This window comes from Eublepharis macularius, chromosome 11, assembly GCF_028583425.1.
Source record: "Eublepharis macularius isolate TG4126 chromosome 11, MPM_Emac_v1.0, whole genome shotgun sequence".
Lineage (NCBI taxonomy): Eukaryota > Metazoa > Chordata > Lepidosauria > Squamata > Eublepharidae > Eublepharis > Eublepharis macularius.
This window is the reverse complement of record NC_072800.1, coordinates 8,228,786-8,255,740: the sequence shown is the minus strand read 5'-3', so window position 1 is coordinate 8,255,740 and position 26,955 is coordinate 8,228,786. Positions and strand designations below refer to the sequence as shown.

At 45.3% G+C, this 26,955-nt stretch overlaps 1 protein-coding gene across 4 annotated transcripts in view; it reads left to right on the top strand.

Moving 5' to 3' along the window:
• The window catches only part of GALNT1 (polypeptide N-acetylgalactosaminyltransferase 1), a 176,224-nt gene that overhangs the window by 69,845 nt on the left and 79,424 nt on the right, over positions 1-26,955 (top strand). Inside the window, exon 1 of one of the 4 annotated variants that reach the window (XM_054990996.1) lies at positions 23,206-23,228. The exons of the other annotated variants lie outside the window; for them this stretch is intronic. Within the exon in view, the coding sequence (XP_054846971.1) occupies positions 23,221-23,228 (8 nt within the window). The 5' untranslated portion in view covers positions 23,206-23,220. Of the gene's footprint in view, positions 1-23,205; positions 23,229-26,955 lie in introns of those variants that run through there. 4 annotated transcript variants of the gene reach the window in all.

The following is a 26,955-nucleotide window of genomic DNA, read 5'->3' as shown; positions in this document are numbered from 1 at the left end:
AACCAACCTCTTTGTCACAACGCTTGTCATAATATTCAATAGCATTAATGACTGTCCTTAAATTGTCTCTTATTTGTCTGTCTGGCAAAAAACCTGCTTGTTCCTCCTCTATAACCTCCGAGAGCCACCCCTTCAGTCTCTCCGCCAATATCTTCGCAAAAATTTTGTAGTCATTATTAAGTAACGATATAGGTCTGTAATTTTTCACGTTAGTCAAATCTTGGCCCTCTTTTGGGATCAATGATATATTCGCTTCACTCCAGGTGTCTGGAATTCTTTGATCCCTTAAAACTCCATTAATCACCTCTTTTAGGAATGGTGCCAGTTCATTGGCCATTGTCTTGTAAAATTTAGCCGTAAGTCCATCTGGCCCTGGCGCCTTTCCTAGATTTGCAGATTGTATTGCCTTACTTATTTCCTCGTCCGTTACTTCACTGTTCAATTTATTTCTCCAAGCTTCCGAGATTTCTGGAAGTTTCGTTTTCTCCAAATATGACGCTATTGATTCTTTATTTACTTCTTTCTTATTGTACAACTTAGCGTAGAATTTATAAAAGGCTCTACTAATGGCAGTCTGTTCCAAATACGTTTTATTGTCTTCACAAATTTTATTTATTATTTTCTTTTCCCTTCTCTTCTTCAATTGCCATGCCAGGTATTTCCCAGGTTTATTTGCACCTTCAAATGCTTTCTGATTCAGTCTTTTAAGGTTCCACTCCAATTCTTTATTACTCATTGCTGTTAGCTGTTCTTGGAGTATTTTAATTTCCTGATATATTTTCTTTTTCCCTGGTCTCTTTTTTAACTGTGTTTCTTTGGCTTTTATTTTTTCCTCGATCTCTTGTCTTTTCTCCTCTTTCTTCTTTCTTGCTCTACCATTTAAGTCCATTAGTATGCCCCTTATAACCGCCTTGTAAGCATCCCAGACTTTGTCAGTTGGTACTTCTTTGTTCACGTTATATTGTATGAAGCACTTTGTCTCTCTTCTCAATATCTCCATGTTCTCTCCTTCTTGTAGCAAGTCCTCATTTATTCTCCATGCTTTCCTTTTTCTCCTTTTCCCTAGTTTCCACATAATTGGGTTGTGATCTGAGCCTACCATCGGCATTATTTCTACCTCCTTAGTCCATAACGCTAAGTCTTTTGAGGCCCAGATCATGTCAATTCTTGATAATGTAGAGTGCCTTGCAGAATAAAAAGTAAACTGTCTGCTTTTAGGATATTCTCTCCTCCATACATCTTCGAGAGTCTCTTGTTGAGTCAACTCAAAAAAAAGCTTTGGTAATAATCCTCTTTTCTTTTGTGCTGTTGTTGTCTTTTTGTCTAATTCCAAGTCTGTCACTCCATTGAAGTCTCCAGCAAGAATTATCTGGTCATATGAAAGATCATCTAAATGCTTCCTCAAATCCTCAAAGAAGCTTTCTTTTGCACCGTTAGGTGCATAAACTCCGACTACCAACACTCTCTTTAAATTCCAAGTACATTCCACTGCTACAAATCTGGCTTCCACATCTTTCATTACAAATTTTGGCTGTAGCTCCTCTTTTACATACAACACCACTCCTCTTTTTTTCTTGCTTGAGGCTGCTACAAAGTCCTTGCCCAATTTTCCCAATTTTAAATATTTTACATCCTGCTTTCGAATATGAGTCTCTTGCAAACAAACAATGTCACATTTTTGTTTTAATAGCCAGTGGAAAATATTTTTCCTCTTATTCGGTGAGTTTAGTCCATTTACATTCCAAGATAATACTTTACACTCCATACTCATAATCTTGTTGGTAAGTCCTTTTCATTGTCCCTTATAAATCGCTCCATCTCCCGCTCAGATCTAATGCGCTTTTTGGCGCCTCCAAATTCAAAGGACAAACCTTCTGGAAGCTCCCATCTGTACCTGATTTTCATGTCCTTCAACATCTGGATTAGCGCTTTATATTTTTTCCGATCTAGTAACACTGATCTGGGTAATTCCTTCATTATGATAATTGTCTTGCCATCGATCTCCAATGGATCTTGAAACTGTTTAGTCACAATCTTCTCTTTCATGTTTCGTGTTGTAAATTGCACAATCACATCTCTTGGTACTTTCCTCTGGGTTGCAATTCTCGAGTTCACGCGATATGCCACATCAAGGATAGCCACAACTTCCTCCTCCTCCTTCCCCAGGTACTCAGCTAACACCTCAGTCATCTGTTCTTGCGCTGTCTTTCCTTCTATCTCCGGCAAACCGCGAAATCTGAGCTGCTTCTCCATGTGTCTACTTTCCGCAACCGCCATCCTTCCCCTCATCAGTCTCATCTCTGTTTGTTGCGTGTCTGCTAAGTTCTCCATCGCTCCTTCTACTGTTTTAACTCTCTGCTGCGTTCCTTGTAATTCATTTTGTATTGTTTCCATACCTTTCTTCACTTCTGACAGCTCCGATTTTACTTCTGACAGCTCCGATTTTACTGTCTGTTTAACCTCTTTGATCAGCTCCAATTTCATGTCCTTAAATTCTTTAATCACCTCTAAAAGTTTTTTGTCCAGATTTTCTATTGCCGATTGCCACTCTTTTTTCGACATAGTGGGGCTTGCTTTAGCTCGCTCCCACGAGTCCGCTCTCTTCCTTAACTCCGTGGCGTTAAATTTAATACCTTTTTTGTTTCAAATGTCCCGGTCTTCTTGCATAAATTAGTTTTTAAAGAGTCCAAAATGTCGGGCGTCTTTTCTCTATGGTCTCTCTATGGTTTTATAATCCAAAATGGCCTACTTCCTTTTCCGCTGAAGCCGCGACCCTTCCCCTTTCAAAAATGGCGATTCCCTTCTTCCTGCCCTCCAGCAAGGGCCGCTTCTCTCCAGCCACTCTATTGTTATTACGCACTTCCTGTCTCCCGTCTTCCCACAGCAGATCTCGCGATGGTGTCTTTTTCTCACAGCTCCATAACCACAGGTATTCAAAACAATAGTCCAATTTCTTTAATAACTTCTTTAAACTTAGTCTCTTTTCAAATGCAACTCTTGCCGAGTCTTCCCCTCCTTTTCATTAATCTGTTGCAGTTTAAAAGTTTACTTTTTTTTCTCTCTGTTTTTATCAATCTGTCCCGTATCGGAAGATAGTGATCTTTACCTTCTCATTCACTTTTCTCGGGTTGTAATCGCTGTTTCGATTTTCACTTCTCCTCTCCACTTCTTCCCCCCAATCGAAGCTTGGGTATGTAGGTCTTATGCCAGCCGAATTGGCCCCAGAACTGCCGTAGAGATTGTAGCCGACCCGTCGCAGGGTGGGACCTCAAGGATCGGGAGGGGACCCGTTGTGTAGAGCCCCCCCTCGTCCGAGATCTAACTCACCCTAGGGTCTCGAGCGTTCTTTGCCTGCTCTCCGCCTGAGAGCAGTCGGCCGCGGGCTATTTTCACCCCGCCGGCCGCTTAAAACGGCAGTCCGGTCAGCTCCGCAAATGGAGCTGCTTCAGATCTCCATGGATCCCAAACCGGAAGTCGGCACGGGCTCGGTTTCGAAGGGGGCAGGGTTCATGCTCGACCCATCCATTTGCTCGAAAACTATGGGATCTTCCAGTTCATGGGTATTTAAGCCTAACCCATTAACTAAAGCTGGCGAGATAATATCCCGGGAACACCCAGAGTCTATGAGGGCTTGTACTTGCACATGAGTCCCTCGCTTTGGATTTACAAGTACTACAGGCATGAATAAAATGACCCCTTTTTCTCTCACCTTAGTAGGGGTGGTTTTCTCAGTGACCTGCCATGGGGGCCCTTTTACAGCAGGTCTTCCTCGTTTCCCGACGTTTCATTGGGCTCACCATCAGGCAGGGTGTATCCAGCTTCAGCAGGCCATTCTTCAGCTTCCAAGCCTGTATTTGGTTTTCCACATCTTACAGGTGCCTTGTGCTCCTGTTTCTGAGTTCTAGGTGCTGACACGGGGTGTGTCACCCCCCTTGCTTGGGAAACTTTTTAGGGCATTGAGCTGCAAAATGTCTGCTGTTTCCACATTGGAGGCACAAGCCCTGTCTCCAACGAGTGTCTCTAATTTCTCTGCCTGGTCCCGTTACTCCTGGGGCGATCCGGCCGCAAGCAGACAAGCTGGGACCCCTCCTTGCCCCTGAAAGTTAGTGTTGTTTCACCAGGTGGACTACTTGGGTGCGGTTTTCGACTTCGCAAGCTAGCTGAATCCAACCTAAAACAGTGGTTGGGTCATCTTGTATCAGAGCTCTATCCAAAAGCTTGGGATTTAATCCATTTCGAAAAAGTTCGATTTTCACTTCTTCATGATAGCTTGGGCATTTGGCCGCGAGTTGGTGGAACTCCGCGGTATAGTCTCTCACTGGGCGAGATCCCTGCCGTATTGCCCGGAGCCATGTGCGCGCGCTCTCTCCCTCCATGGGATCCTCGTACTGGGCTCGTAGTGCAGCAATAAAGGCTTACAATTCATACATTTCAGGGGCTCCAGTATCATGAAGAATCACATACCATTCTGCTGCCAACCCCTCTAGTCTGGATCCAAGTGGATGACTCGACTTTGATCAAAGGGAAATGGGTGGCCCCACTCATTAAAGAACTGCAGAGCTTGTACTATAAAAAAACCCAATTTGCGCGGCTCTCCGTCGAAAGTGGCTTCAAGCTTCATCCAGCCCATAGGTACTTCCACCTGTCGTTCTGGGGTATGGGCCGGTGTATCAGCATACGGCATGGACCTCTGTTGCGGCAGAGGGCCCACCCGCAGGGCTCCTCGGCCTGGGAGGACATTCGGCGGCGCTATCGGGCACGGCCTGGGCAACATTGGGACAACTGCCCCCCTCCCCCTCGGAGGTGCTGGATGAAGTCCTGGGGCTGGTATTACAGGTGGCCCTTGTCGGGGTCCTATACTTCGCCTGGCAGTGGCTGGCACCCTGGGGGGAGGAATGGGATCAGTTCAGATAGCAACGGATCTAACTGTCTGCAGCGCTGGTGGCAGGGCCTGTGGTGCGGGCGGCAGGGGCGGCGGTAGGAACCAGGGCGCAGGCTGCGAGGGCTGAACCGGTGGCGCGGGCTGGAGCGGCGACAGTAGATCCAGGGGTGCCTCTCTGTCGCCAGCCATGGCAGGCAGTCGCACCAGCTGAGAAATCAGGCACTCCATGAGTTGGGACGCATGTAGCAGGTCCCCTCTCGTTGCATGTACTTGGGCCTCCAGCACGGCATAGCATTCATCCTCAGTTGGTAGCTGCGGCCTTTCTTCGTCCCCAGGAGCCCCTGGACCAGGGCCCGCGGCTTAGAGTAGTTCCTCCTCCCAGGCCCTTTGCAAGTTCCACACCCACTCCCACTCCTTGGCCGAGAAGTCTGGTTCTGTTGGGGCACCCGACTCTTGAGTAGTGCCCCCTCTGACGATTTCTTGGGAAGCATCCTGGTACTCACTCGCTCCCAACACACTCTCTTCCACAGGAGGTTCTTCACTGGCTAATTCCAGTATTTGTAAATCCCGCGAGACCGACTGCGCCGTATTCAGTGGAATTATGGGGACAGCAGGTGCAATGTCATGCAGCCCCTGACCCAAGGGCTGTTGCACATTGCGAGCACTGTCCGCCCACCCCTGAGCTGGACGCATTATCCGGACCTGTTCCATGAGGACATCCAAACACCCCCTCCCCCCCCATCGCTGGACGGAGATTGACTGCTCCAGTTTCCAGCACTTCAACATAGCTCCCAGCTGTCTCATCCCACCATAGATCGGGCAGATCGCTGAGCGTTGCTGGGTGAAGTGCTGCTGTAGAGGCTTGGAATGACTCCCAAGCAAAGTCTTCCCCTGTTCCCTGCTCGAGCCCAGACTTGGGGATGGCGAATAGTTGGGGGTCCAGACTGCTGCTGAGTCTCATCCCAGTAGAGTAGCGGGTAAACAGAGTCCCTCTGCGCCGCTCCTTCTCCACTCTGGGTCTAGGGGCCCACTGTCTCGGAGTAGGCAGGGTAGTCCATGTCAGATGTGAAACCCCAGTCCTGGGGATCACACCTAGGTGAGCCCAAGACCTTCCTTCCAACTGCATTGGATCACCACCTGACCCAGGTGGTAGATTTGTAAGGTCCTCCACCTCCTCTCCCAGGGGGTACAACTCAGTCGGGAGTAAATCTGGTAGCCATCTCTCTGGGGTGTAGGTTGAAGGGAAAATTGAAGATTCTCAGCAATATGTCAGGTTATGGAAAACAGGATACGTAGTAGCTGACTTCCCCCCTAGCAGCAAGAAATCCAAGCTCTCTTGAGTCAAGGTTGTTTATTGGAAAATCAAAACTAAAGTGTATATACGTCCATAGATTCTACAGAAGCAATATAAGCGACTGGCTGTATGTAGATCTCTTGCTGAGAATAACGTAGGAAAGGGTTGCTACAAAGTTCCAGTCCTTCCCTGGGAGTCCCCTGCCCGCAGGACCCAGCTGAGCATAGTCAGTCAGTGGGAGAATAGAAGAGAACCGTCCCAAGGCCGCTGTGGTGAGCCATTCAAGATAAGCACACTGTCTTCCCAGGAGCGAACTAGCCTGTGTGGAAAACTACACACACACATTCACTGAATAATTACAGCAAAACAAGAAAGATGGAAGGACTGTGGATGACAGACCTGACACTTACTTTCTCTTGGGTAGATTTTGCCTTTTATCTTTCCCTTAACACCCTCTGGGTAGTTTGCTGCCACCAGGAATATTATATTCCAAGATATTTTATTTAAGTTTACCCTTTTGTAACATACCTAAGCGTCAGGCTCCTTCGTGGTTCTAAGTGGCCCTAAGGATAGGAATGGGATATAGCAATGACAGCTACTCTGGGATATAACCAAAATAAACTTTTATTTCTTCAAGAAGCGTATCGGTTTCATATAAGTAGTTCTCAGTTCTTAAAGTTACTTCAGTTAAACTCATTCACACAGATCTCTTCTAAGGCTTCACACACAGACTCTTTCTCTGACTCAATATTTCTCACAGACGTGCTTAAAGTTACACAGGCAGCACACAGCTAGCCTGCTTTCTCTTGACTCATACTTTCAAACTTGCGTACATTTACTCAGGCTGCACACAGCTTGCCTTCTTTTCTTCTATTGTTCACAGAAATATTAAACCTGCTCAGGCAGCACACAGCTGGCCTCTCTTTCCCTGACTGAGTGTTCTTTCACAAACATGCTCAGTTCAGGTTCCATACAGGTTATATTTCTCTCATAAATACTTCAACATACTCAGGCAGCACACAGCTAGCCTGCTTTCTTCTGACTAAAAACTTTTCTCTCCACTCCCAGTCTCAAACTGCATTAACTCCGCCCAGACTTTCAGTCATCAACCAATCATATCACTCATCCCTCTCTCACCCCCACTCTTCACCTATCTCACACCAAGCTTTTAAAGACACATGCACACATTTACTTGAAATTATTATGCTCTGTCTCATCAAATACTCGCTGTAAATAACGGTATTCTGGGGGGATTTGCTTTTGCTCTTCTTGACTTAATAGCACCACCTTCAGGAGATGGGGAGTGCCCGGTCCCCACTCTTTATCCCTTACATGGTCGTGGCAATCCCCTCCAGCAAAACATAGTTCTCCTCTCTTCCACCATACGTGTGGGTTGTGATCCTGTAGCCATCTTATCCTTAGCACTATAGGGAATTTGGTCTCGCTGACTATAAAGTTTCGGAATTCCCAATGATTCTCCACCCCCATGGGGGGTTGGGGGGATCCCAACCTCTCATTCGAGACCCATCCATTTGCTCAAAAATCAGGAGATGAGCTAATTTGCACACATTTAGCCCCAATCCTGTCACCAGGGTGGGGGCAATTAAGTCCTGAGTGCATCCTGAGTCGATTAGAGCGTGCACTCGGATGTGGGTTCCTCTCCGGGGATTGACTAGAGTCACTGGCATGTGGCCTCACCTTGGTGGGGGTGGGTTGTCATGTTTGACTGTGCCCATTCATCCATGCCAATATTAATTATATTCTGATGCTTATATGCTTAGGTGTCAGTTAATGCTAGTTGTAACTCAATTATGTTCTACTGCCAATTATTGTAATCATAAACCTGGTGTAACTCAATTTCTTGTTGCTAGTATTATAGTAGATTTTCAAATGCTCACAGGTGGCTGTCTGTTTACAACTTTGAACTTTCCCTCTGGACTATGATATGTCTTCCCTCTTCGTGGCGTGATAGCACAAATATGCAAAAGTGGATCTTCGATTTGGGCTCTGAGGGCCCGCACAAATGCTTCTAAGTCATTCAGCTCTGGGGTTCCGGCTTCATACAGGGTGACATACCACTTGGCTTCTGGGCCACCCAGTCGCGAGCCCAAATGACTTACTCCAATTTATGCAGAAGATATTTGCTATAAAGTTTTGCTATAATATTCAACAAGCTTATGGGACGGTAGGATCTGCTTTATCACCTTTCTTATGAATAGGAACTACAGTACTCAGTTTCCATCCTGACAGGAAAACGCCAGTTTCATTAATCTGCGTAAAACTCCAGCAAGTATTGGCGCCCACCGGTCAGGAAAGGACTTTAGTAGTTCCAGAGGAATAAAATCCTCTCTTGGAGCTTTTCCTGAGGCTAGAGAGTTGATAAGATCTCTAATCTCAGGTTCAGTAACTGGGAGCCAATTAGGAGATACAGAGAATTCGGAGTAGGAAATCTGCCTCTGTATGCCATCAATCAAGGATGGGAACGAAGGTGCTCCAAAAATTTTGCTGAAATGTATATGCCAGTCTTTTCCTGAGATTTGAGCTTTGAGCTGAAAAGGCTTGCCAAGCCCAAAAAAAGTTCCCAAAAACGTGACTCTCTTTTCTCTGCGACTGCCAGACCTAATTCATGCCATAGATGTTTGGCATGATCAAGTTTGTTTTTTTTTAAGAAGATTTTTATATTTAGATCTAAGGAGTAAGAGTGGGGTTACAGATGCTTCATCTTTGCGGTAACGAGTCAAACGTATACAGTTACTTAACTCTTTCTTGGCCATTTTACACTCCTGGTCAAACCATCCACTGCCATGAGTTCTTTTAGAATTTAAAGGCCTGTTGTTAGAAATCATGGGTTTTAAGGAACTAACAGTCTCATCAAAAAGTTTGATAGTGTTACTACCAGGTTGCAATAAGGTCTGACGCCGGGACAGTAGTGCGTCATTTGTCAATACCTGAACCAGGTCCATGAGCAACTGGTCAGACCACTTAATTCTTCTAGCCCTAGGAAGAATATCATCTGGAGGATCTAAAGTAGGGCTTAAATAAGTACCCTGCTTAAAATTTAGAAGAAGTCTCAAAGGGCAATGATCGCTCTCAACTCTGTTATCTATCTGAAAGCAATCCACATGGTATAATGAGGGAGAGATGGCTAGGTAATCAATTATACTGTCCCAACATGAGGACAGGTAAGTAAAAGTACCACCAGAGATATCAAATTTGGAACCATTCAGAATACACAGATTGTGATTAGAGAGCAACTCCAGTAGGCATAAGCCAGGCTTGCTAATGACCGGATCTTGGTAGGATCGGTCGAGCAAAGTGGCTTGTTCAGCCATCAAGGTTTTGGCGCCAGCCACCATATTAGGTGAACCTGACCCAATCCTAGCATTAAAATCACCACACGGAACAAGTTGAGAGTTAGGAAAGCTACAAGTCAGGGTTTCAAGAGTTTTGGCTAGAAGATCCCCAAAAGTTTTGTTGTTCTGTATTGGGAACTTGGGGGGATTGTATACATTGATAAACAAAAGAGAACCGATTTGTTGTCTCTGTATTAAAAGGGCCTGGATGTATTTTGAGCATTTCCTTTCCAGGATTTGTACTTCTGCTTTCAGATCAACAGTAATGAGAACCACTAGGGCCCCACTAGCCTGGCTTTTAGAATGAACTTTAGTAGCTGGGACTGGAAAGGTCCTGTGACCCTGAATAGATGGAGAGGTGGAATCTTCCACCCATGTTTCCTGTAAACAAAGAATGTCAAAATTGCATTAAAAAGTTGAAAATTCAGGGTCATAAAGTTTGTTCCCCCACAACTTACTCAGTTGTGTTTGTTTGGGAAAGTATGACCCCACTCTTGGAAGAATTTCATTGCTTGTACTAGGAAGAATCCCAGTTCCTTGGGGTCCCCTTCAAAACAGGCCTCTAGTTGATGCCATCCAGGTGGTGGGGGAGCCCCTGGTGGGGCTGCTGGGGCCCCTAGAGGTTGTGGGGCGGCATGTGGCATTGCTGGTGGTGCAGCGGATGCTCCTTGAGGTGGTGGGACCGCTGGGGGGGGTCGCCTTGGCAGGGATGTGGGGCCTCCACGTGGCCCCGGTCCAGCTGGTTGCCCGGGGATAGGCAGACGGTGCATCAGCTCCTGTAAGCCTCCTATCACTAATTTCATGTCCGTCTTGAGGTTGCCGAACTCCCCCCAAACAATCCGCATCTCGCTCTGCACGTTCTATAGGCTCTCTGCTACATCGGGACTCTCCATCTCGCTCCCGCAGGACTCATCCTCATCTTCCGTCTCATTGTCCAGCTTATTAGGAGGGACATCAGAGTTAGTGAGTTTGAAGTTGTCCTTTCCTTTGTTTGGGTCTTTCTCCTTGTCAGGGTCGACAGGAGTCCCTCAGGTTTTATCTGGCTCCTGTTGATTGTCCGGTCTGACTTGGTCATCTGTCTTGACATCTGGAGCCCCCAGGTTCTGGTCCGGAAGGATGGGGACTTCTTTGGGCCCTCCTGGGCCCCCTTTGAGGAATTCCTCAAAGTCAATCATACTCTGGGTGAACAGCCTGCCTTGACGTCTCTGCTTCACCTCTGGGTCTGGCTTGTTCCCAGGTTTCCGGGGCACCCACTTATGTGGGGCAGCTAGCAACCAGTCCTTGTGATTCGCCCCAAGCTTAGGAATAGCTCCCAGTCCTCTCCCCACAGAGGCCAGTTTCTGTAGAAAGTTGGTAGTAGGTTCCGTTAGCTTCCCATCAGTGCTCTGATCTGCTGCTTCTGCCATGGAGCAGATAGGGATCGTAGAAGATAAGGTCCATGGATCTGAAAAGGACTTCTGCCAAAATGTCAGGTTCTTGCAGTTAGATCCCCATCGTACTCCACTGCACACACTCCAGAGTATGAGTTAAAGTAACTTTATTAGAGATCTATCAGTATCAGCATACTCAGACAAGGTTATTGGCAGAAGTGATGTATGGGAGTTTGGAGGGGTCAGTTATAGGGAAAGTTCTAACCTTTGGGATAAGGATGGTTGAGATTCTGGCGCAAAGGGGTCAGGAGGGGGAGGAAGGGCTGGCAAAACAGGAGGGGGGAGGGACTGGAGGAGAGAAGCAAAAATAAAGTCATTTTCAGTTCTTAGGTTTGCCCGGCCTTCAAGGACACTGTCTCAGGTGGTTGTGAAAACGAAAGTAGATGCCACCACAGGCACCCGCAAAATAAGGAACTTCCAGCCAAGCAGACTGTCAATAGGCAACTTTGTGTATTCTCAGAGGATCATTACCCAGCACAGAACACAGAAAATACTTATGGCAGATATGTAGACAGACATAAATGACAGGGACACGAATTCATCTAGAAAAGCAGTATAAAAGCAGAGTTATTATTTTTTAACTTTCCTTCTTAATGTTCACCACCAAATCTGAATGTGATTAGAGCATGGATCACTGTGACAAGATTACACTTTTTGAGGAACCAGTTATAGGTGGCACATCAATTGAATCTGATAAAAAGTGCTATGAGCTGTGAAAATCTCAGCCTTCCTCAGCCAGGATCCACTAACTACTCCAAGTTATGAGCCAGCTTCTTTAGAGGAGTGAATGCCTCTCCGAGGCAAGCTGACTTCTCAGTCCTTAAGCAGCTTTATCATTGACCAAAAGTATCTCAATCTTTTCCGGACTGAGCTTCAGTTCATTGGCCATTCCCAGGGGTCATTTCGTAGAAAAAGAGCTGGAGGAACTCATTAGCATAACTCATTAGTATATGCCATGCCTCTTGCCATCACCGGAAGTGTGTCATTAGTATAACTGATTTGCATATGCCACACCCCCTGACATCACCTATCCTGGCTATTTTGGACCCAATCCTGGCCATTCAGAGCTGAAATTGGGCCCAAAATGGCAAAAAGGAGCTGAAAATGGCTGAAAAGGGGCCCAAAATGGTCAGGATCAGGCCGCTATGTCTATGGAGTTCTATGGAGTTCAAGTTACTTTGATTTCATCTCCTACCTCTTGCAGCAAGAAATCCAAATCTCTTGAGTCAAAGGTTTTTATTGGAAGAGTATATATTCAAGGCACAAGTGTCTATAGATATTCCAAAGGCTTTATGAGCTTCTGGCTGAACACAAGGCCTTTGCTGAGAATGTCGTGTTAGTTTCTTGCAACAGTATATCAGACCCTCCTTTCCATCCCCCCCCCGTATGCCCAGTTAGTATAGGAGCTGGGGAATGTGAAAGTTATTGCTCCAAGGTCTCTGCGAGCCTCTCCAGATAAGGCTGTCTTGGGAACCACATCTGTTCCTGTGAACCTGCACACACAACAACACTGGAAAATTACAGAACAGTAGTGAGAAAGCAATATGGCAGTGCTGTGGGTAACAGACCTGACAGCTGATGAGCGAGAGAGAGATCCATCACCTGTCAGAGGCCCAATCCGGGCTGTTCCAGCCCCAATCCAGGCTGAAACAGGCCCAAAATGGCTGAGAGTCAGGTGGGCGAGGCCACCTGACGTGACCTCTCTGGGGAACTGCGTTCCTGTGCGTTCCCCCTTGAAATGAGCCCTGGCCATTCCATTAACTTGTCCAGACATCTTTTCATAGTTTCCACAAACTCACCTGACTCTTCTGTTAAAGAGAGTGTCATGTCCATGTTGGTGATACCTTATAATTGAATTCCCCTACCATCTCTCTAGCAGTTTCATGTAGATTATGGTTCTGAAAACAGAATTATTAAGTCTTCATCAGCTGCAAGTAAAAATGTGAAGTTTTTGGAAACCTTGAAGTCAAACCCATCCTTTTTGGGCATGAGGCTAGATATTTTGTAGAAAATCAAAATGTGTGCATTATTTGTTTTCGTATCAATCCTAAAGCTATTTTACTGGTTTAAGAATATAAAATAAATTTAACTTAGCATATGATGTTCTGTTACTAGGCAAGTTTGTAACATTTAAAAGGTTACTTAGAAGGGCATATTCATTGTTAGGCTTCTTGTGCAGTCCCATATGACACTGTGCATGCACAGGGCTGCCAAATGGCGTGGGTTATACAGCTTTAAAATCTGTTGATGGGCGCCTGTCTCCCCAGAGTGCATGCCCAAGCATTTCCCACCCAAAGCACCCGCCCTCTGCGGAGACGGTGCCCGTTACCCTCAGTTCCTCCTTTGCCACCGGACAAAGAAGTTCTACAGTGTGTGTTGCAGCTTGGAGATCAGCATTTCTTCTTTTACAGCAAACGGAGCTCTAACGATTCTGAAAGAGCAGAAAAAGCATTATTTAAAAGGTGCACTAAGTGTTCCTCTAAAATGATCCACTCAGATGGGCACGATTTGTGCCTCACTTGTCTGGGCGAAGGCCACAATGTCCAGGGTTGTAAACTATGCCAGAAGTTAACCCCTAAGGCATGGGCAAAGAGGACTACCAAGCTTAAAGCCCTATTGTGGGAGCAGGCACTTTCTCCTTCTACCAGCCCCGCTACTAAGGCGGCAAAATCTTCTGCTCTGTCGGAGTTGGCTGTGCACTCTGATCCAAACCCGTCGGAACCATCAACATCAGGGATAGATGCTCCTCTGCTTCTGACAAGGTCCTCTTGGAGTTGAAAACACCACCTGACTCTGACCGCAACTCCAGTGGCGGAGTCAGCGAGCCCTGCAGACCCGACTCCATCTCAGATCCGATAGCCAACACCAGAGATGCAGAATGTGTTGGAGGGACATTGGAGCCGGCATTCCCTCTTGACTCTGCTTTCACCCAGCCAGTTGGAGCCAGTTAGATTGAAGTCGAGGCATCACTCCTTATCAACTCCAAGGGTGGATCCAGGCAACGCTACAGAGTTGTTCACTAAACCTGATAGCGAGAGAGGCTCACAGGCAAAAGGCCCGACCAAACCACCTAAGAAAAAGGCATGGTCAAAGTCGGAGCATGGACTTAGGAAGAAGGGAGGAAAGACTAGACACCTCCTTGATATTGAGATAGAACCGGAGGTTCAAGTGGTAGTGACCCCCAAGACTCCGTCTATACATTCCAGATCCCAGTCAGGTTACTCTTTGGAGGCAGAGGACGAGCTTCCCTAAAGCCTCACCTGACAGACCCAGCTGGGAACAGGAGAGGTCATTCTCATCCTTGCTCCTCTCATAGGTGCTTGCCGTGCTCATCCCATGGAGTCGACCTGGGGGAACCGTACAGAACAGAATCAACCTCTTCTGTTTATGAGGAAATTAGCGCCCCTAAGAGACACAAGAACCTGTATTATGTCCCGAAAACTTCAATGGCCTTCCAGCTGCTGGAATCATACTTGGAGCCATTTCAGGAGGAAGGGAGCCCAAGTATGCCTTCCGACCCCTCACTGGAGGAGACGCTGGCGCCAGACTGATCAGTTTCACTGACAGGTGAGTTTCACTTATACACGGAGCAGATGCTCCAAATGGCTAAGACTGTAGATGTTGACGTCTCCACCACCAAACTGAAGCCGAAGGATAAGATCCTCTAGCATTTATCTTCAGGAAATCCAGCCAACGTTGCGTTTCCCATCATTGAGGGCTTCGTAGAAATGATCAACTCGTTATGCGACAAGCCAGCTTCCATGCCCCTTGTCCCAAAAGAAAAGGACAGGCAGACGGCAAGGTCTTACAGGGTTTTGCCACTGAAGCAGCCAGCTAGCCAGTATCAACAGTACTGTCAGCAGTACAAACAGCAGCAACCCTACTGGAGCCGCTTCTACAGATACCAACCGGACCAGTATCCAACAAACTGCCAATCACACCGGCATAGCAACTATCAAAGGGGAAGACCACCACAAAGCCAGAAGCAGACCAAGACCTCTTCTAACCCTAAAGATATGGCTCAACATGGCAAATAATTCTGACTAGAGCCAAGACACCTGATAGTGTTTGGGGATAGGTTGTCTGCTTTTCTCCTGGAGTGGCAGTTACTTACCTCTGATGTTTGGGTTCTGGGTATTGTTGCTGAAGGTTATAAAATTGACTTCCGGTTGGGGTAATGGCGAGACCGACGTGATTCGGAACTCCAGATCAACTGAGGTGCTGTTTTTCGGGCTGATGGGGCACCCAGATTGCCCACAGCCTCTGGATTTCAGTTAGAAATCCGGCAGGAACGCTTGTAGCCCTGAGAGTGAAGGGTCTCGGCGGGTGGGAGGCTCTGAATTAAGGGCTTTCCTCCCAAGCCTTGAGATCCTCCTCGGAGAAGGGCGGCCAAAATCTCTGCAGCAGCTTTGGGAGTCATTAAATTGACATAGGCTCGTTGTTCCCCAAGCCTCGGGAACAGATATGAACAGAATTGGACGTTTGAAGCAGTGAGTACATCCCAAGAAGTTTATGTTAAGTTAAGATTACTATCTCCCCCAACAGACTGTTTTACTGAATAAAGACCGAACTTTTAAAAGAACAAAAGACTGTTACCAAGCTGAAAAAGTATACTAAAAGACAGAGCAGTTTAATTTGAGTTGTGACAGTGAGAAAAAGTTAAAAAGAGCTAAGAAGAATATTGTTTTGCATACCTGTGGTTGGGGAGATAGCGACGCGGTGGGCGGATCGTGGGAATCGGAAGGCGGGACGCGAGACAGGAAGTAGAGGAGAGGAGATAGAGAGAGCGTGGCGAGGGAGGTCAGGAAGACCAGGAAGACCCGGAAGAAAAATAAAGTTGGAAGAGGAAGTGAAGTACCCACCATTGGAAGTAAGGGAAAGGAACCGGAAGCAAAGGATTCACCATTGAAAGTAATGGAAGACCATTGATGTGACATTATTACCATAGAGAAAGAGCGCCCGACATTTTATATCATAGGGAAACATCGCCCGACATTTTAAGGGTAAGGGAAGCCTCAATCGCCATTTTAACTGAGGGCAAACGTTTAAAAATTTTGATATATAAAAATAGAGACTTGAATTAAAAAGAAGACGGAGTTAAGAAAGAGAGCTGATTCATGGGGACCCAAGGCAAGTCCGATGGCCTCCAAAAAAGAAAAGGACTGACAGGTTGCCATTGAGAATTTGGATAAGAAAATAACAGAGGGAAATAAAGAGATTCGGGAGATGATACAACAATTACAGCAAAACTTAATGTCGGAAATGAAAGAAGCGATTAAGTCTGAGATTACGGAAGTTAAAAAAGAGATGGAAGCAATAAAAACAGATTTACAGAATACCCGACAAAAGGTGCAAGAAACGCAACAGATAGTGCAGGATGGGGAGAAAAAAACGGAGGCTATACAGACAGATACTGTGGCTATGGGCGAAAGAATGGTGATGATGGAATGCAAAGCAATGGATAGACAAATTCGTATGAGGTCGGTCCCGGAAAAAATGGATGGATCTGCTCTTAAACAAGTAGCTGAAATATTGGCAAAATTTTGGGGACAAACAGAGGAGGAAATGATGACCCATTTGGATATCGTATATAGAGTCAATTCAAAATATGCAGAACAAAAGAACCTACCAAGAGATATTATTGTCCAATTGACCACAAGGAGAATGAAGGAGAAAATTATTAGAAGACATTTTGAAACTCCGCTGGAAATAGCCGGGACTCGGATTCGAATCATGAAAGAAGTACCATGTAAAGTGCTCCAGGATCGGAAAAAGTATAGCGATTTGACACAGAAGCTGAGGGCAGCTGAAATTAGATATAGATGGGAGCCGCCAGAAGGAGTGACTTTTGAATTCCAATCAGGGAGACAAGTGATTAAATCGAAATATGCAATGGATGTATTTCTGATGGAGAATGGAAAAGACTTTCCTAGCTCATCCAGATTATAATTATGGTGGACCTGAGAAATTTGAATGAATCAGCAGGAGTCATGAAGTTTAAGATGGTTGCCCTCGATATGGTCCTTCAACTGCTTCCACCCAACTCCTGGTTTGCAGTTGTGGATCTGAAGGATCATATTCCCAAGGCCCTCAGCCTTTCCTCATAGGGCTCAGTCTCCAGACCCCTGATCATTCTCGTCGCTCTCTTCTGTACCCTCTCCATTTTGTCCACATCCTTTTTGAAGTGAGGCCTCCAGAACTGTACACAGTACTCCAGGGTATGGCCTGACCAAGGCAGTATAGACAGGGACTATGACCTCCTGTGATTTCGATGCAATGGTTCTGGATGGGTCAGAAAACAAGGCCTTCCTCCCTCTAGAAAGAGCAAGGAAGATAAAAATCTTGGTTCAGCTGTTCACTAGGCAGATGTTCCAGCCAGCCATTACTATTCAGATGTTGCTGGGCTTCGTGGCTGCCATCACTGCAGTGGTTTCACTTGCCAGACTACACATGAGGGAACTCCAGTTACGGTTCCTATCAGTCTATTGCCCAACAGTCCACTCCCAGAGGAAGAAGTTTACCATACCCAGAACAGTGATCAAGTCACTGGACTAGTGGACCCATGACTCCAATTTATTAACAGACATGAGCTTTGGGTCACTGAACACAGACTTTTCCATTACAACAGCTATATCAACATCCAGTTGGGGAGCATACTGTAGTGACAGATTTGCACATGGGCTATGGTCAAAGGCTGAAAAGAAGTTACATATTAATGTATTAGAATTATGAGCTATATGTTATGCACTTACATTATTTACAAATATGGTGACAGGAAAGACTGTCCAGATACTTACTGACAATTTGACAGCAATGTTCTATTTGAACAAGCAGGGCGGAATAACATCCAGAACAATATTCAGGGAAGCTATACAAATGTGGGAGTGGGCCAACAAGCGAAACATCACCCTATAGGCCATTCACATCCCAGGGGAAAGCAATGTCATTGTGGATACTTTAAGCAGAATAGGCTAATCTCAACATGAATAGTCCCTAAAGGAAGGATACATGGAGCAGATCTTCCACCTGTGGAGTTTCCCAGAAGTAGACCTTTTTGCCACTGCAGAGAACAGGAAAGCCCCCATATTCTGTTACAGGGGAGGTCTAGACCCAGAATCCATAGGGGACACATTCCAGATCAAGTGATCAGGGAATCTCTTCTACGCCTTTCCCCCCATTCCTCTCATAGTGAGAGTGGTCAGCAAATTACAATGGACAGGACCAACATGATAGTAGTAACCCCTTTTGGCCGCGTTATCCATGGTTCTACTGGCTGACACAACTGTCCAACAGCATGTTTCTACACCTGCCACTGGCTCCAAATCTCCTCAGCTTCAGAGGAGTTTGGCACCATGACACAGACTCGAGCTTACAGTTTGGCAAATTCTGCAGTAGGAGAATTCATTGACGGGGTGGCATAGGTGTTATTGAATGCAAGGAAACTCACCACTAGAAGATCCTATTTGTATAAGTGGGGGAAGTTTACTGAATGGGCTATAACTTGGAGTCAATCCATATGAATGCCAGGTTACCTCTGTTTTAGAATTCCTGTTGCATTTGAAACATAAAGGACTCTAATTATCTATCAAGGTTTATTTGGCAGCCATATCATCATTTCATGCCCCCATAGACAAGAAGACCATATTTTCTCATTACACAGCCAAACTTTTCCTTAAGGAATTATAGAACATGTACCCACCAGTGACAAGAATTGGGCTGCAACGGTCTTTACAATTGATTTTAGCCAAACTGATGTACCGAACTTTTGAACCATTGGCCACTTATTTTACTTGGACCAGTCAAAACAATTCCAGAAAGACGATCAGTTGTTCTTTTGTTATGCAGGACCTAAAAAAGTAAAAAAGGCGACATCAGAAACAATTGCTAGATGGGCCATTCAGGCAATTAGAACATGTTATAGACAGACTAATGTACCTTGTCCATTAGAGATTCATGCTCATTCCGCTAAGTCATAAGCCTCATCAACCACAATCCTGAGGGATACCTATCCAGGACATTTGCCAGGCAGCCACATGGGCATCTCTGGACACATTCATCAAACATTATGCTTTGGACGTGGATAACGGGAAAGAGGCTACAGTGGGCCAAGTGGTGCTCCAATCATTGTTCCAGTGAGAACCTGCCCTCCTGCATGGTAAGTGGCTTGGTAATCTCCCATGTGGGACTGCACAAGAAGACCGACAATAAAAACAGTGTTGCATTTACCTGTAACTGTTATTCATTGAGGTCTTCTGTGCAGGAACACATACCTTTTCTCCTACCACGCGAGGTTCTCTCTTCTGAAGGGAGACCAGCAGCTTACGAGAAACTGAGGGTGACAGGTGCCATCTCTGCAAAGGGCGGGCATTTTGGGTGGGAAATGCTCGCACATGCACTCTGGGGAGACAGGTGCCCATTAATAGATTTTAAAGCTGTATAACTGTGCCGTTCGGTAGGCCTGTGCAAGCGCAGTCCCATGTGTTCCTGCACAGAAGACCTCAATGAACTACAGTTACAGGTAAATGCAACACTATTTTCTGCTTAGGATTGCCTTGTTTACAAGAAAAAATATGAAAAGACTCAGTATTAGTGCTTTAAATTATTGCACCTTATGCTACCGTAGCATAACCAGAACTACTATAGCACATGTATTCTAGAGTTTTCCATCTAAAAGATAAGGGAGAAAACTGAAAATAGAAAACACAATTTTTAATAAACAAGAGTATACTATCTGGAGTCTCAGGCAGTCACAATATTCCTAATAGGTTATTTAGATATCAAATTAAACTTTATAAAGTTGGAAAAATGAACTCTATTAGTGTATTATATATATTAAAGTGTACTAAACACATATATCTTTGAAAATATTTGAAAGCAATTTACTCAGGATTATTCTAATTTCCTAATGCTGTATATTGTCTTACATAAAAATCTTTGTACGACACATCTTGAGTTTGTAAAACTTCTGTCTTAAAGCATTTTATTCCCCAAATTTCTAGTTTTTCAATTGAAAAGGGAACAAATCACTAAAAAAAAAAATTCTCCCCCACCCCCCATTTTTCCTGTTTCCCTCTGCCCAAGGCCTTTAAACCCCTAGTTAAAAACTGCTCAGCCATATTTCACTTGGGAAGGAAGATATATCAGTAAACATTTTGAGTGAGCAGAATCTTGTCTCAAAAAGCAGTTCAAAAAGTTCTTAGTGTTCCCTAGAACTCCAATTTTTCCTTTGGATAAATAGGAAAAGTCTTGTGGGCAACCCCCATTTTTGTATTTCTCCCAAGCCTTCACATTTCTAATAGGATTGCCAAATGCTTTAAACTGTGTTACATAACAGTTGACAGTGTGCATATTAGGTGAGTAAAAACTTGTCTTTTAAGGCCTTTTACCAGTTCCAAAAGAAAAAAATCATGTTTTTCTAATGCTTTCCCATATTTCCCATTTTTTCCCTTTGGCAAAACATTCATATAAAGAGGGCTGTTGCCTTTATGGTGGATGCTGGCCCTGATGCCTTGAAGTTCTCTTCATGACGAGCGATACTGTCAGTGGTGGTTGTATCTCTGGCTAAGGAATTGGGCTGTCAGTTTAACATCTAAAGCCAGCCTGGCCGCTTTTCCTTTCCTCAGCGGAGAGTTATTTGGAGATACATTCAGAGACAAGATGAAGGCCAAGAAAAAGTCCTTCACCTCTTTGAGGAGGAGAATAGAATCTAAGGAGCTTTTTCTTTCAGTTTTTGCATGCACCGAGGTATTTAAGTTCTGCATTGAGTATAAAAGACTACCCTTGTGGACCAAATCAAAGACCAACTTCAAATCCAATACCTGGTTGCAGGGTTTCAACCATTTTTCAGGAAGTGCTGAGGCTGCTTGCTGGTGCCAGCATAGTAATCTTTTTCTTCTTCTCTTGTGGAAGAAAAAACTTTGTCACCAGGATTCTAATTATGGCAGTGAAATGAATAATTGTTTGTAATGGAATCAGCTGACTCTTTCTCTTTTGATGACATCTGTGGTTTGCTAGTCATTGTAGTGTCAACTTTAAGTCCTTCATGGCCTAGTCTTGAATGTGCATTCAGAAGATTGTCTAAGTAAGTAGGAATATGGCTACCCTATGTCCTGAAGTTTGCCGCCACAACTGCTATTGGTTTTGTAAAGACCCAGAGTGCTAAAGTGAGGCTGAATAGTAGGGACTAGAATTGGAAGGGGTTTGTTCCATAGGAGAACTTGAAGAATCTGCGATGAGGTTGAATGAAGCACTGGGGTGGCTGGAGTGGAGCCCAGTGACTAGGATCTGGAAGGCACAGATGTGAATCCCCACTCTATTGTGGAAGCTTGCTGGGTGGTTTTGGCCAGTCATTCTCTCTCAGCCTAACCTACATTACATGGTGGTTGTTAGGATAAAGTAGAAGCAGAGAGCTTGATGTTGTAATCTGCCTTGGGAAGATAAGCAAGGTATGGATATCTAAAAGTTAGTAAGTAAACATAGAGGTAGGAGTACCTTAAGAAAGGGCCATGAATTCTTAGCACCAGGTCATTCCTTCATGCCCTCCCTCTCTCAATCTGCCTAAATTCATATTGAGTCAAAGAATCATCATTGCTGTCAGGTGGCCATGTAGTCTCTTAAAAACCTCCAAAGAAAGAGAGCCCACTACCTCCCGAAAGAAGCCTGTCCCGCTCTGTCAGGCAGTTCCTCATAAGCTTGTTCCAGCAAACCCTGGAGAACAGAACAGGTCCTGTTGCTGCTATCTCTAGGAGGTGATTGATCTCATTGGTCACGTCCTGTCTTTGCCTGTTTAGCAGAGGTTGGGGAGACGAGAAACCTACTGTTGGAAACCTGTATAAATGGAGTATTCTTCTGGTTTTATTCTCCTGGTTCCATCTATAAGAACTATTGATTGCATGCATAGGTGAAAATCTTTTCTTTCCTGTTGAAATTGTGCTTTCCTGATGAAATTCATAAGCATAAGCACAATTTCAACAGGAAAGAAGAGACTTTAAGAATGAATAGAGCATGGTTTCCAGTCCTGAAAAACCCCAGGCTAACAAAATACTCTATACCCTACAATAGCCCTGCAGAGAAGATTAGCATATCAAGCACTAATCCATATGCAAAAGAACCTCCTCAGGATACAGTGAAGCCTCCTTCCATTAGCATTCCACACCCTGGGAAACTCTTACAGGATGACTCAGCCCATCCCCACCATCCTGAGTAGATATAAATGACCTGCCAACATCTTTTCCACACTGTGACACTGAGAGATCTCTGTCTTTTGGTGCTACTCCTCTGAAGATGCCAGTCACAGCTGCTGGCAAAACGTCAGGAACTACAATGCCAAGACCACAGCTATACAGCCCGGAAAATCCACAACAACCACCATTCTCCAGCTGTGAAAGCCTTCGACAATACAACTAATGAAATTATTGGGATGGTGGGAATAATTGCCTGAACAGCATTACTTGGGAATATGAAGGACTTTATTAGCAAAGAAGCTGCATACGCGTTAATCATATGGGAACCATAGGAAAGGTATGCCATTATAGATCATTGGCGGAACTTAAAAAAAAAAATCTGTTGGTAATAGAAACTGCTGTACCTCTTGAAGCCCTAGTAAGTCCTTATCAGTGCTATAATCTGTTTTCAGGCTAGTGCCATTCAAGAAGGAAAATGATGTAATTAGAAGAGCTGGGTAGATAGGTGGAAGACTGTGATAAGTGAAACGGCGTCTTGTTTTGCCTGCAGAAGAAACTGGAGGAAAGGTGCAGGGTGAGAAGACGTTGCCTATTTGAAAGGGAGAGTGGAGTTAATGCCACTTGCTGAGGGGGGGAAACAAGTTGGATTGAAAGTGGATTTAGGTTAAACATTACAAAAAGATGCCTCATGGGGGAAATTGCAGCTTAGCTGTAGACTAAAGTGCCTAGGTGCTATGTAATCTGATTCCTTGGAGAATCAAAGAAATTAAATGTGTCTCTCTTGGGAGTGTGTTAGGAAGACTTGACTGTCTTGGGCCACAGAATTTAACTAGACAACTCATGAAATCCCATCAGTCCCATAGCTGGGACTCAGCCGCCAGAAGTATGCTAAGTGCAAGCATTGTAAACAATCCTCCTTGAGACAGAGTCAGTATTATCACATTTAAGGAATGTCTTCAGTCAGGCAGTAGTTAATGAAAATGTTTTGCCTGACCCAGTATCATTCATTCATTCCCTCTAGGACAGTATAACAGGAAGCAGGATTCTGTGCAGTCAAAAACCAAATGTAATATCGAGCATGGAAAGGTACTGCATGTATAATTCTTCAACCTAGTTTGCAATTTGGGGCCATGTGGGTATGCTGTTCATTTTCGGTCTTCTGTGCATTCCTACATGGGACTGCGCATGAACAGGCCAGCCAATATTGGAGGTTTTTCTAGTTAACTACCACCAGGGGGCGCTGCCACCTCCCACTGTGCCTGCATGGCCGTTTTCCCACCGAGATGGCCCCTGGGAGGCAGGGCGCCCTCTGCTACCCTTAGTCCTCTTTCGCCGCCGTACTCTCCAAGTGAACCAAGAAGAGTCATCGCAGGGAAGGAGGGAGGGCATGTATGCCTGCACAGAAGACCTCAATGAACAACAGTTACAGGTAAGTGCAACCCTGTTTTTCATTTTCGATCTTCTGTGCATTCCCACATGGGAGTATAACAAGCTAAGTACCTGGGTGATGAAAGCTCGGCTCTCATTACAGGAAGATGGACTGGAGCACCGCTGTACCCACTGCTGCTTCCTTCCTGTTGAGGATATCAAGGGTGTTGTGTTTGACGCCATATAGAAAGGTTCTAGCTCTTCGCTCACAAGATAAGTAGTTTCTCTTATTTCTCGTTGTCATGCTTGGTGTTGAAAATGTCAGATAAAGCTCTTTTCAAGCATTGCATGAAATGCAATGCAAAGATGACCAAATGGATGGTCATTCCCTCTGTCTTATGTGCCTTGGAGAAGGACACCAGATGCAAAGTTGCAAACACTGCCAGAGCTTCACTCAAAAAGCCCATGCAGAGAGGTCTAGCCGACTTAAAGTGGTTTTGTGGACAAAAGCTATGGAAGTGCCCACTACCGCGGCAAAAAACCCAGCCTTGGCTGGAGACGCCGTGCCATCAGATCTGGGACCTTCCTCGGCATTGAGAGCCACCCCCCTGGTTCTGAGACCCAGTCTGATGGGGTCGAAGATGCCTTGGAGCTGATCACCATCCGCCTCACCCGAGGTACCTTACTCAGAACCAACCCGATGCCACTCACCAGCTTCGGATCCAAAGTCTCTGGTCCATTTGAATCCAACAGGGGAAAGCATCGCTCGAAGTCAAGGGACTTGACAGCGTCATCAGACTGGGCCAAAGATTGATTGGAGCCGACTGATAAGGGCACATCGGGTGATGAACCCTCCAGAAAGTGGTCTAAAAAGACCAAGCATTTGTTGGAGAAGCCCAAACAGACCACGAGCAGAGATGTGCTAGAGGATGAAGTAGTACTTGTTGAGTGTCCTCCCACACCATCTCCGCATGTCGGTTCTCCTTCAGCTCGATCAAAGTCTTAATCTGCCTTATATTCCGAAGAAGGTGAACTCCCTCAGAGAAAGCACCTGTCCAGGTGATCCCCTTCAAGCGGTTGCCATTATAACTGAGGGGAGTGGTACCTTGCGAGCTCTCCCAGGTATGCCACTGATTGTGGACAGGTATACCACACTGATGTTCTGTCACAAGAGTCATCATCCACATCATTATTTTTCCAGCACCCAGATGGCCTTCCAGTTGTCAGGGTCAGAGAAGGAACTGGATCCTTACCGAGAACATTATAGCCCTACTCCGTCGGAACCTTCCCCTGATGAGGCAGTGGGCAAGACAGGAGAGGTTTCACCAACTGATGACTTCTGGCCATACACAGAACAACTTATCAGGATGGCCAAGATGCTGGAGATAGACATCTCCTCAGCTGAACCTAAGCTGAACGATAAAATCCTCCAGCACTTCTACTCAGGTTCCACATCTAACATAGCCTTCCCCGTAATCAAGGATTTTGTGGAAATCATGACACCACTGTTCCAGAAACCTGCTTCAGCCACGACCACGGCCAAGAAAGCAGAAGGGCTGTATAAGACCAAGGACAAGTTTTGCCCTTATCTATCAGCTCATCCCCCTCCGTCATCGATGTTCACTGGAGAGCTACAAACTAAGCAGAGGCAGGGCCCGTATTCTACACTCTCTGACAAAGAGAGGAAGAAACAAGATGCCCTAGGCTGGAAGGTCTACTCATCGGCTGCTTTGAACATCAAGGTCGCTAATTATACGGCAATGACGGGGCTTATCAGCTATGCCTGTGGAATAAAGTGGTGACGTTCCTTGACAAGCTCCCTGATGAACAGAGGCCATTGATGAAAGTGCTCCAGGAAGAGGCTATACGTCTGGCCAGACACCAAAAAACTGCAGGCTCTAATGTTGCCGACACGTCAGCCAAAACAATGACCTCTACTGTGGTCCTGTGGAGACATGTGTGGCTTAGGGTGACCACACTGCTGACAGAAACACGTAATAAGGTGGAGGATCTCCCATTCCAGGACAAAACCCTTTTCTCGGAAAAGACAAATGAATACCTGTCAGAAAAACGCAAGGACAGACTGACAGTGTGATCATATGGGGTTCTTCCCTCCATGCAACAAGGCAGGCGCAGCCAGTACTGGCAATCCCAGTTTAGATCACGGTCGTACCGGTACCAGCATTATCAAGGATATTCATATCCTAACCAACATCAGTTCCAGGGCAACCAGGGCAGCTTCCCTAAAAGGAAGCAAAACCAGAGACAGAGACACGGGTCCCAATCGCAGCATCCTAAAGACCAGGCTCATTCATCCAAGCAGTTCTGACTAAAACAGGAACTTGCCCTAGTGTTTGGGGATAGGCTGCATAATTACTTTACAGTTTGGCAAAATATTACCACTGACGTATGGGTGTTGAAAATTATTTTTGCTGGTTATAAAATTGAGTTTAATTGTTCCCCGTGTTTGTCTCTTCCTAACAGATCAGATTCTCAAAATTGTCCTGAACTAGGGGCTGAGCTTAACACCCTATTAGAGAAGGGTGCAGTACAGGAGGTGCTGGAGGAAGAGTCAGAGTTGGGTTTTTATTCCAGGTTTTTTTCTGGTTGACAGAAAGGATGGTGGACACAGACCTACCCTAGATTTGAGGAATTTGAATAAATATATTGCCACACACAGGTTTCATATGACCACCTTACAAATGGTCATGACATTTATTCCTCTGGGTTGTTAGTTTGCAGTACTTTGAAAGACGTGTATTTTCACGTCTCTATTCACGAGTCACACAGAAAATTTTTGAAATGTCTGTTTGGTGGGAGGATCTATCAATATCGGGTGCTGCCTTTTGGTTTGGCCACGGTGCCCAGAGTTTTTACTAAGTGTGTTGCTGTAGTTATCGCCTATCTAAGAAGTGATGCATCTATCCTTACCTAGATGACTGGCTCATCACGGGACAGTTGGAGGAAGATGTGAACAGACAGATCCACTTAACTCTATATACTTGTTCGGAATTGGGTTAACCAAAAGAAATCCAAATTGTCACCTGCTAAGAGGGTATAGTTTATTGGAGCGGTCCTCGATGGAGTACCTGCAGACAGGGAGAATAAAATAAAAGGCATTGTTAGGCTTTTTCTGCATTATTGTTTTCAGTCAGCAAAAAAATTACCAACTCTGTTAGGCCTTATGGCCTCAACCACTGCAGCAGTTAGACTTAAAATGCGAGACTTGCAATTATGGTTCATCTCAGTCTTTCATGCTGAGAGGGACTCTCAAGAAAGAAAACTTAATATCCCTAGGAGGGTCTTACGCTCCCTGTACTGGTGGACGGAAGGTTCACATTTATCCACAGGAATCCCATTTGGACACTCAGAATTGGAATTGTCCATCACCGCTGATGCTTCCAATATAGATTGGGGGGCACATTGTGGTGACCTTTTATGCCCA